At 41.9% G+C, this 11,769-nt stretch overlaps 1 protein-coding gene across 1 annotated transcript in view; it reads left to right on the top strand.

The window, feature by feature from the left end:
• Positions 1–7,113: 7,113 nt before the first annotated feature.
• The window catches only part of ywhag1 (3-monooxygenase/tryptophan 5-monooxygenase activation protein, gamma polypeptide 1), a 23,165-nt gene continuing 18,509 nt past the window's right edge, over positions 7,114–11,769 (top strand). The window contains exon 1 of the mRNA XM_022206000.2: positions 7,114–7,367. Coding sequence (XP_022061692.1) covers positions 7,281–7,367 — 87 coding nt within the window. The 5' untranslated portion in view covers positions 7,114–7,280. The remainder of the gene's footprint in view (positions 7,368–11,769) is intronic.

Raw genomic sequence — 11,769 nt, 5'->3', positions numbered from 1 at the left:
CATCAAAAATATAGGTAGACAAATGAGATTGTTGCAGGTCCTGTAAGATTATAAAATATACAATGATGTAACATTTAAATGACGTTGTACAGAAATGTAGTTACTTCTGTTGTGTACTGTAGCACCCCTTGTAACGTCATGCCAGCTAGCAGAGTGTATCTCTACAACATTACCTCAATAACATTACCTACAATTTATAAAATAAAACATTTCAACCTAATGTTTAAAGAATGTTTTAAGAGTATTTATCATTTACAATAATTTCCCTAGAAGAGTAAAAGTTAACCTAAACATTATGTTTTACCTGCAACAGTCAGATTAGCCTGGGTGTTGTCAGAGTCACAGATGATGTTACCTGATGACAAAGACGTTATCGAGGCCCTTAGATGATTGAAGCTTTTCTAATAAATTGTTCATGTAGTGTGATATATTACCAAAGGCTTTACCTGTAATATTCAGATATCATTTTAAAGCTGTTGTTAAAGTCTGATTGTTAGAAAATAGCTGTCTAACAATGTTATCACCAAAAAAACGTTAAAATGTCTTAAGAGAATGTTATCCTACCTTAAAAATAACATTGTGGAAAGCAGTGCTGACACTTTGCAGAAGGTTTTCAGAACATTTACAGAGGGGAAAAGTACAGCTGCGAGTAAGCATTTAAAAATTTAATTCCTCTATCCACTCTGGCTGCTCTGATTTTGCAGAAAAGTGAGTAGTGCCTTTTTGCATTTTTTTTTAACTTGAAGGAAAAATGAGAAGAATAGGAATGACATAAAAACTATGAAATGGACAAAAAGGAGTACAAGTAGTTCAAGTTCAATGAATAGCTTGATATGGTACAAGGGTAAGTGGTGAACTGCCAGAGGTTAGAAAAAACAGGTAAAGTTACCCAAAACTAAAAAATAATGTACATTTTAGAATTATACAAAAAAGGCCTTTTTCAGGGAACAAGATATGGGTTTACAACTTAAAGCTGTTCTGCAGCAGTGGAGGTTGATCAAGCCTTGAAAGCCTTAAAAGCCTCATTACCTATACTTATATTAGGGCTGTCAAAATTAACGCGCTAACGCAGATTAATCCATCATGAATAATCTGATTAAAAATCAACGCATCTGCAGCACAGAACGACTTAATCACTGAAAAGTCTGTGTCTTAGACTTGCCGCCGCGCAAGCGCAAATGGGCAGTTGATCCGGTAGTGGCAGAGTCCAGAACCAAGCAAGTCCACATGGAAGACAGTAAACAGTAGGGCCCGGCTGATTTATCGGCTGGTCGATTATAACCCTTTTCAAAATAATCATCATCGCCTTGGGGCTTGCTCTGGGGGTTCAAGCATATGGGTACTGTAAAGCATCTTCAGATATTTTGAATTGCAATTGCCGCTATATAAATTGAATGGAATTAGGATAAGTTGTTTTCCATGGAGCTAATTGAATAAATTAAGAATACGTCCAAGGTCTGAATGGACAGGAAAATAGGACAGCCTATATAAGAGGGTGTGTTTGTTGAGTTGTGATAAAATGACTCAGCATATCCCTGTTATCTGCCTGCCTATAATAATCAAAATCAGCAGAAATACTGGGAAATGGTATACCTGTAGTTACAAAGCTGGTTTATTACTATATGCAAACAAAACCATATTCTAATCATCCACTCAAAAAAAAACAAAAAAAAACAGTAGCATAATCATGTTTTTCTGAAATTAAAAAGTGCTATGATCAATTGTATATCTTTAGTTTGTAAATGATTATTGTCATGCTTCTCAAGAAACACTGTTGCAGTAATGCAAGATATGACTTGGTCTGTGGTCACAGGTGTGTCCTGTCTTTGTCTGCTTTATCGTCTACACTATGACTGAGCCAATCGGTCCTGAAGCTTGTAAATCTGTCTTTTTGACAATAACTATTACACAAATAGTATGAAAAAATGGTTTATTTTTTAAAACGGGACTGTTTAAGATATTTCAAAGTGAACGTTTGGTGTTTTATCCTTAGTAATCACAGTAAGCTACAAGACTTGCAAATTCAGAAGCCATCAACACAAACAAGAAAGATGGTGTTTTTGTGGCTGTAAACACCTAACTCTAGAATCTTGTGAAAGCAAAACTGATTTATCATGGCAACATTATCTTGTGCCAGTTCATGACAGTGTATTATTATTATTTCACTGCAGGTGAGGCTGCATGGGAAGTGGCATCACTTGGTTATGCATGGATAAACCTGGTAAGAGGTTCCTTCAATAAACTGAGCTGTGTCTCATTTTGTGATGGTGTTTTTGAGCACTGGGCCAATAAAACAATCAAATTAGCAAAACTTGATACGGGGCCCCTCTTTCATGCAAGGACACAACATGGAGTTAGTGTCGCAACTGAAGCTGTACAGTCTTTGACCATGTTTTCTGTTTACGTTCTAGCTGTAGCACAACTCAGAAGTTGTCAGCTCCCACATAATGCCTAAAACAGAAGAATTATGTGAAGTCACAAAGGCAGCCATCTTGGCACTGCTGGAAATTGACACAAAAAACTGAAGATCTCCAAAAGAGGCATTCATTACACCCAGGGAAAAAAAAGCTGAACATGGTACTACCAAATTTTTTAGCTGGTCGTGGCAGGAAATGTCTTTCTATCCTGACCATGCAGTCATCCGTTCCTGTGTCAGGAATTGTCACCAGACCTCCAGGGACCTTAAAAATGAGTGGGCAGTGTTGAGAAATGTGACTTGTTTGGCAAGGGCAGTTTCAAACCGACTTCTTGAAGCTGGTCTGAAATCACATCGGGCAAGGAAGAAGCCCTTCATCAATGAAAGGCAAAGGAAAGCCTGGTTACTCTTTGCTGGGGATCACAAGGATTGGAGTGTTTCAGAGTTGCTCCATGACAGTCAGCTAAGTCTCTGTTCCCAAGCAGTATCAGACTCTTATTTACCAACATTAGTATTTACAGTTGTTCGTGAGTCGTATCCTGTAATATTTTCCGGTATAATATAGTAGTTTGTAAATAGTTGTTTGGGTTTGGGATTAGTGGGTTTTTGCATTACTGCTAGTATTGATTCTGGGTTTTTTGCATTATTTGGGATTCCTGCTTTGGTGTTACTAAACATGGGTTTCATAGTTTTTAAAATTCTGTAATCATTCTGTCAGCCCTCTAGAGGGCTATCTCTGTTTCTTAGGTCCTGGTTAGTTATACTTCTGGTTCTGCTCCCAGGTTTTTCTGCTCTGTATTTTCCTGTGTGGTATTGAGTGCATTAAAGCATTCTAAACATTCTTAGCGTCTGGTGATCTATTCCCTGCATCTGAAGCTTTGCACTCACCATAACAACAAGGGTGGTCTAATAATTTTTTCCATGACTGTATAAGGAGACATTTGGATATTACTCTGTCTAATCTGCATAAAATGTTCACACTACATATTGGAAAATAATGGTGCATCACACATTACATGATTGTTATTAAGATTATCATGCCAGAGTCAACGGTCAGGGAGCAGAGCACTGTCTCATGTGATCTCATAGTGAAACAGATGCAAACAAAATTTCGAGATTGGAGCAATAGACTACCGTAATCGTAATAATAGATGAGATGATGAAAAAACAAAACAGCAGACTAAACAAATATGGATCAGAAAATGGTTGAGAAGATGCAATCAGCATGGTTTGTTTATTTCTCAAGGAGAACTGGAGATGATATTTTGTAACTATAAGTTTTAATATCAGTTCCTAACGTGAACCTCAAAAGCTAGGATATTTAGCCTTGCTTAGCAACAAAATCTGCAAGTGGTACCGTGACTGTTAGCCACAAGTAAAGCACACCAAATGTTCTGCAACAAGAGTGAACATAATAGTCTTTATGAACTTCCAGCATCTGAGGAACTGAAGTCCAAGGGGATTGCTTTTATTATTGATTGCAATGTCAACACAATCATAGGAAATTCTTATTGTAGTGTTGCCACATTTGGTGGCTAATGTTGCTAACATTACCATCAGCTTGAGTTGCAGCCCCATTAGTCAAAACAATGTGGAATTTGTAATGCTGAAGAATATTCAGAGATGGTCAAAGCATAAAAAGTGATTTGAAACCAGTAAACAAGGACTGTGTGGGCTTTTCTGTTGCTTGCTGTGCCTCACCGCAACCTAAGATCAGCTGTTTACATCTGTTGGCATCACTTCTGCTCGATGAACTCACATGTACTACGTTATAACACAGCTGAATTCTTAATAAAGCTGATTTAAATTACACATTTTTCTGTTGTCAGAAAACAGAACAAGTATTAAACAGTGACTGAAAGGCAGCTCGTTATTAACATGTTACCCAGCAGTCACGTCAAAGTTATTTCTGAGCTACAACTTTGCACCATTGAACTACTGATTTTACAACTGCAATGTTGTCTGACAAACTCATAAATGACATGGGTTGAAAATGATGACTGTGCTGTAATAGTCCCATGTCAAATGATTGCTTTAAGAGAGAGGTAGCTGTGATAGACAGGCGTCGTCTCACACAACAATTTGCATATATGCCAGCTGTCCTGTAGTAAATGGTGTGCACAGACATTTTGGGGGGCAGGTGCTCAGTGGAAAAAACAAGGACACTTTGTGCAGCATGTAGAACCACTGGCTTCCTTAATATAACACTGTGCGATTTGGGGGGAAAAAAATTAAAAAATTGGGAACACATTTTCTTTAACGGTATTTATTTAACATCTTAATACACAAAGGGTCAATAAAAGATTGTACCGTAACATTGTAAATGACATCATAACAAAACAAAAGACCTTTAGAAAAGTGACTGAGTTGTGTGAGCATTATCACTCTCCTGCTTTAAAGGCATTAGAGATTTAATTTCCTACGACTTTGAACGTAGCTTGCGCATGCGCACATACAACCTCTCCCTCACCCCCCCCAACCTCCCCCCCTTAACATTTACGAAGAAACGCCCCCCTCCAGAAACTTGCGTAGCACTTGTGAAGTTGTCTTTTACGGCTGGGTCCCCCTGGATCTTTATCTGCCATTATGTAAAAAAGATGAGCAAAACAAGTCGCCAGCTAACTACGAAGCTATACCAAAGCAACACATACAGAAAACACGTAAGTCCAAGGCGTACGTAATCTACGTAACTAGGCCTGAGCCGGAAGATTTTTGATTGACAGGAAAGGGAGCAAACCAAACGCCTCGGTCCGAGCGCGTTGATTGGCTGATGTTTTCAGGTCCTGCCATGTCCACAGTTATTTATTTATTTTTTTTATTCTTTTAGAGACCATACATACAAGTCCACTAAAGGTCAGTATATTCATTTTATGTGAATCAGACAAATTAAACAAAAAAAAACATCCTTCATAATGCCTTTAAAAGAGCATCCTCCTTGGTGCCATGTCTTTGAAAATTTTGATGACCTCACTGTGGTAAATTAAAAGAGATCGACAATATCAAGACTGATTCCTAACATTAGGCTACAACAAGGCAGAAAGACTAAATATTCAGCTATAGTATACTGATCATATGCTGTACCAATTCACCAAATAACATTGGTTGTGTGGTCATTGTCATCACGTTATGTCGATTAATCGATTATTATTCTGGGTAGTGTCGAGCTTGATAAGCAGGTGGGCAATTGGCTACTTTAGGCAGGGTTGTTTATTAAGGCTGCATGAGACAGGCTACTTCACCATAGAGACAAATAAATGCACCGTGTGGCTTGGCAACTCAGGTTTATGAACAATGCACTTGATTAATTTACGTCTTATGTGGTTGGTGGCTGCAGTCAGTGTGGAGATGCTGTGGGCTGTGCAGCTGCTGCCGCATGTCCACTCCTCGTGTTCACGTTACGAGATGGTGTGTGGCGGGGCAAGTTGCACCACAGCACAGCACAGCACGGGTCGTGTGTGTGTGTGTGTGTGTGTGTGTGTGTGTGTGTGTGTGTGTGTAACCGCGTGTCCACTAGATGCGATTTTCCCGCACGGCAATGCAGTCGGATAAACACCGGCTCTGCTGCAAACTTTCTCTTTTATCTCAAAAAAGAGTATAAAGTAAAATGTATTACTCAAAGCATTTGAGGTGAGAGTGGACCGCATGCCACATGTGGTGTGTTTCCAGCTGCGATCCAGTGTGTTTACCTGAAGCAGGCCGCAGCTCGTTTGCATAAAGTGGACTGGAATTGTGTTTATCCGACTCATCTGCCGGACTGTCAAGCTGAAAGCCCGGTCATGTGACTACGTAGTGGCCCGCTGTTGCTCGAGCGCTGTCATGTGACAATGTTGTGGCCTGCTAGTGACTGCCCGCCATGATTTTCAGATGCAGTTCATTGCCATGCCAGAAAATCGCATCTCGTGGACACACACTGTAAGCCTCCGTGTGTGCTTAATGTTTAAATACAAAAAAAAAAAAAGTTGAGAAGTGGAGGGCACCTGCTTGATACTGAGGGTAAGGGGCAGGTGCTCTAGCACCACCTGGTGTCTATCTCTGCATGCCTGTGGTCAGCTGTTTTTCTCTGTGCTGTCAATGATGGATGCAGAGAGAGTCTTCTTCCTGAAGGGGGGTGTGGCGTCACAGGCAGAGTCACAGAAACAGCTCATTGAGCACAAGGGTTATGATGTCATGGTGAAACACACCATCTTTGCAGTAGTTTGAGCTGAAAAATTGAAAGACACACTCTGGAGACGTGTGAGAGTTGCACTGATTTGCTCCAAAGGGGCCCAATAGGAAACATTTAGGACTGGATGTGTAATCCTCTCCCATAGACACACGATCTATGCCAAGCATTAGTTCATACCACAATCACAGATCATACTCTGATTGTCGGGAAGAGTGAAAAGGGTAACTCCGTCTGTAAACCCTGCTGTGTGAGCCCAGCCTTATCAGACCTTTTGAGGGGACCCTGAAGGAATGAGGGCCCAGGGAGGATAGTACTTCCCTGGTTCACAATCAAGCTCTCCATTTGGGGTGCACATGCGCTTGAACACTGAGACAAAAAAGTGAAATTCAGTTCTATATGTCTCCAGTGCATGGAAAGGCCTGCTCCTCTTTGCACATTTGCTGCCAGCGGGCTGGGTGTCGGGCAGTGTCTCCGGGCTGCCAGGCTCGTTACATCACTCGGAGAGGACACGCCTTTCTGGGTGGTGACACAGGCAAGGAAAGTGCTCGGAGGGGGAGGGGTGTCCCGTCGGCAGGCTCACAGACAGCAGGCAGCAGCTGCAGCGACAGGAACCCGATTTCAGTACCGCATTAAAACATTCATCTTCCTATTCTTTAGCTTCGAAACACACCAGAAAGCAACGCACACACGACCTCTAAAATGGTAGACCGCGAGCAACTGGTGCAGAAAGCCAGGCTGGCCGAGCAGGCGGAGAGGTATGATGATATGGCAGCTGCCATGAAATCGGTGAGTAGGCTTCCTCTCTCATGACCTCTCTCCTTCCTTTATCACTTTTAATTAACACAAGTAGTGCTGTTGATGTGTGTGCCGCTGTGTTGGCGAGAAGGGCGTAAAAGCGTGCTAAGCTAGCACCGGGGCGGACAAGAGGGCGAGCCTGGCTGCCGGACCACATTTACACATGAGCGGATAGACGAAGCAAAATTGGTGTATGAAAGTTATGATTAAAGAGTGCATTTATGAGAAAGACACGGCCGGGAGCGCGATAGTCGCCTGCTGTGATAAGATTTGGGCAGCATCGTTAGGAACAGCTCTGGAAGGCCCGTCCAGCCTACAGTTCTCATTTCACATATGGGAGGTATCGGTGGATGGATGAGCCAAAAACAGTTTGCGGTAGATGCGGGCTCCGGTCGGTGGCATGCTGCGGTGGATTGAGGCTGTTTGAAATGCGGACTGTTTGATCTTGGGGCGGTGCCTTTCGCCAGAGTTCCTTCATAGCCGGTCAGACTGCTTTGGTTGTAAAAGAACTGAGAGAAAATGAAGCTCAGAACGATTGCTGATTGAATCATCGTCTTTCTGGATCAAATTCAGCCCAACAATAACCGAGAATGAACAGAATCCCGTCGAAAAGATACGCAGAGACCGGAGCAGAGGACGAGCTCTAGGTGGTACCATGATGAGGAGAGGGGACGTGGTAGGCTCAGCTGCTCGGCTTTACACTGAATAATGAGCCGTCGATTTGCTGTGAAATGCAGCTTTTCTCTATCCTGATGTGCAGAAACAGCTGGTCTCCGTTATACTGCTGCACATTTGGCGCATTGGGAAACGAGCAATGTTGGCTGAAGGTTGATCGCAATCGATTTTGCGCAGAAGCAGCGCACAAAATCGGAGCCGTTCACCTTTCAGACGTGGGTGTTGGTGGACGGACAGCTTTCCAGAACTATCTCTGTAGATGTCATATTGCAGCAAATGGTCCAGCTTTTAAAAAAAAAAAAAAAAAAAAATCTGCACAGCCATGAGCATGACGGAGCGCTTGTTTTAATCGATGCTGTGTAGCAGCCGCATCCCTGCGTCCTCCATCTCTCCAGCAGGTTCCCACACAGAGGCGTGCCGCAGCATCTGCCAAGATGCAGCACAGGCCCACCCGTAGTGCACCATTTCATAGGCAGCGTTTCATCACAGCTTCACAAAGGCTGCATCTCACTGTAGCAGGACTGTGTGGACAAAAAGAGCTGCACGAATGAGCAGATGGACAGAAGAAGTCAAGAAATGCAGTGATGTGTAACGAGGCCCTGCTCCTTTATGTAAAAGAATGACCATAGTATCTTTGTGGGGGGACTTGTATAAAGTCTGTGCATATGAATAGTGGCTTCCTATTGGAAATGTAGGAATTTCTTGTTGCCAGTTGGACTTACACATTCAGAAAATAGTAGTTTTGGTATCACATTTCTCACATTTTATATGATAGTCATCCTAGACTCATATTCGTCTGCCTTTGTTAACAAGGCCAAAGCAGGATTCATAGAAGCTGCTCTTCAGGCATCAACCTCAGCTCCAAGAGTGAACAATTAGGCTGTCAGTATTTGAAGGCCATACTGCATGCTGCTCTCCAGGACCGGCCTGTAGTGGTAATGCCAGAGGGGGGCCTGGCTCCACCCCTTCCCATTTTTGCCGAGTCAGAGAGAGCGAGCTGCCCCTCACCCAAGCCAGTCTCTCTGCAGCACTGGGCAGCGGGGTGTGTCTGCTGCCTCGCCCATCATTTGAGGGGAATCCCTTGCCACTGCAGACATGGCAACTGCCCTGGTGGCAACAGAACCATATAACCAGCATGGTGAAGCATGACGCTGCACCCGTCCTCGGGAGGATAGTGAGACTTCAGACTCGGGGAGCAGGCCGAGCCAGAATGGATGATAGTGCTGATGGACTGCTGTTAACACTGAATTTTTACCACTGTCTTCCTAAGATTAGAATTATAGCATGCCCCAACATCAGCTATGCTTTTACAGCATCAATAAAATAATCTCTGTTTGTCATGAATAGAGTAGCCTTAAGTTATTCTTATCTGGGACAATCTTTCCATTTATTCAGAGCCACAGGGGAGCTAGAAATCAAAAAGCAGTCTGTGAGACACTTTTATTTGTCTAATGTTTAGATGTGCAGCAAAAATATCCCATTAGAGTCATTGTCAGGTTTTCTGTATTCGTCCAAAAACATTTTCTGAAGCGAAATGTGACATTACAAACTGGAGAGCAGCATTACATCCTCCTTTCCTGAAAAGCCAAAGAAATTCACAACCACTGCTGAAGAGAAAATCCTCTCAGTAATTTGGTAAGAATTCAGCATCTTTTAGCAGATGAAACATCCTACAACCAAATACTGTGGAACTCAAGGGCACCTCATTGTCTATCCATAAGTTTCTTTACCTGGAAAGCCCTTCCATGATTTAGTAACTACTACATAATTGGCATACAGTACTCTCAGTTCCAGTACAGGCTCAGAAGGGGCCTTTGGGGCATGCCTATGCACGACAGTAAGCATGAGCAGTGTGCTGAGTCTGCGCTGCCTTATTGAAATCTTTATGTTAGTGTTATCTCTCTCCATTTGGTGAACAAAAATATCTGTGTCTATCGAGTAAATGGAGCCTCAATTAACAAAACTGTTTAAAAAATTCTAAAAAAAAATTCTCAGTTCTTTTTATCACGCTGCTGAGGTTCCTTTAGCTCTGGTTAAAACCTCTTTGTGGTGTGCCAAGAATTCCTGTATTCAGTAAAAACCCTTCATTTACTTAACATAGCTATTGCTATGAATGTTGTAAAGGAACTCCACATTACAAATCAAATCAAATGTATTTATAAAGCACCTTTAAAACAACCACAGTTGACCAAGGTGCTGTAGTTAAGCATAAACAACAAGATTAAAAATAAAAATAATAAAAGCTAAGATAAAAACATTAACCAGGATAAAAAAAAAAAAGAAGTAAAAGCAGACTGCACAATAAAAAAAAAACAATAAATAGACTAAACAAACTGGACTGCCCCTCCCAGATATACATACATGCACGTGAAAAACAACAAACCTACGTGGTGCGAAATGCCAACGAGACCCAGTTGGCGCTTTCAATATTGGAGTTGCTGGGCTGCTCCAGTCTACGTCGTCATCTCTAATAGTTCATGGCTTCAAGTAGAAGTACTCATTACATATGTGTTCCAAAGACCTGGTACTGCACAGTATATGGTGTCACTGTGCACGGTGCTGCTGTTATAGTAATACTGCAAATATGTCAAAGCACCTGCATTGTTAGGTACCTACCTTGAGGTTTTATCTTAGATGATGACATTTTAATAATGAATATTCATCTTAAAAGATCTCAGTACTATAGTGTGCATATGTAATGAGATTATTACATCATAGTACACATGCAGGCAAACAGCTTCAGCCACTGACATAGTAAATTTTTATTTCCTAAAGACTGGCCCAACCAGTTTTAATGTAAGATGTACTGTTAGAATGCAGGACTCCAGACTAAATGGTCTCATTTTGTGACCAAAATTTGAGCGAGTGCGAGTAAATTTTTCATCTACTCGCACCAGTAAATTTGCCGATTTAAAAAAAAAAAATTACTATTGAATATTTTTTGTTGCTTACAGATGTCTGCTCCACACTTCAGCCCAGTAGACAGTAATGTGCAAATGAGCTGGTTTAACCGACATTAACTCCAAAAGGAGAAGAAAGGAAACGAAAACCAAAGAAGAAGAAGGCAGCAGGCGGGCCAATGTGTGTGAGAGCGGGGGGCGAGTAACGGTGAAGCTCCTGATGTTTCACAAAGCCTTTATTTATGTTCAGCCGTATTTTAAACAGAAATTCACCTTTCTGTCCTTCACTCCTTTCTTGTCTCCATTCCAGCTGCTTCTAAGTTTAAACATATCCGTTGCTAAACAGCAACAGCGTGAACCGTTTTCTTTCGTCGTCACGTGAATTTTCGTACTTTTCGGCAGCGTCTTTGTCATGTTAAGAAACCTCTTCTTAATTAAACACTTCCTGTGCTGCTGAAATGGTCACAAAATAAAAGCCCGTAGCATTAAAAATTCGCCTTCAAAATAAAAGCCTGGAGGAAACGGTAATTTTAACACTAGCAAAACAAAGTCTGGGCTGCACAGTGGCGTACTGGTTAGCACTTTTGTCTTGCAGCAAGAAGATCCCCGGTTCAAATCCCGGCCTGGGCCTGGGATCTTTCTGCATGGAGTTTGTATGTTCTTCCTGAGCATGCGTGAGTTTTCTCCGGGTACTCCGGCTTCCTCCCACAGTCCAAAAATATGCTGAGGTTAATTGATTACTCTAAATTGCCCATAGGTGTGAATGTGAGTGTGCTTGTTTGTCTGTATATGTAGCCCTGTGACAGACTGGTGACCTG

This window comes from Acanthochromis polyacanthus, chromosome 17 (genome assembly GCF_021347895.1).
Source record: "Acanthochromis polyacanthus isolate Apoly-LR-REF ecotype Palm Island chromosome 17, KAUST_Apoly_ChrSc, whole genome shotgun sequence".
Classification (NCBI taxonomy): domain Eukaryota; kingdom Metazoa; phylum Chordata; class Actinopteri; family Pomacentridae; genus Acanthochromis; species Acanthochromis polyacanthus.
The sequence above is the reverse complement of the archived record's forward strand: the minus strand, read 5'-3'. Positions and strand labels throughout refer to the sequence as shown.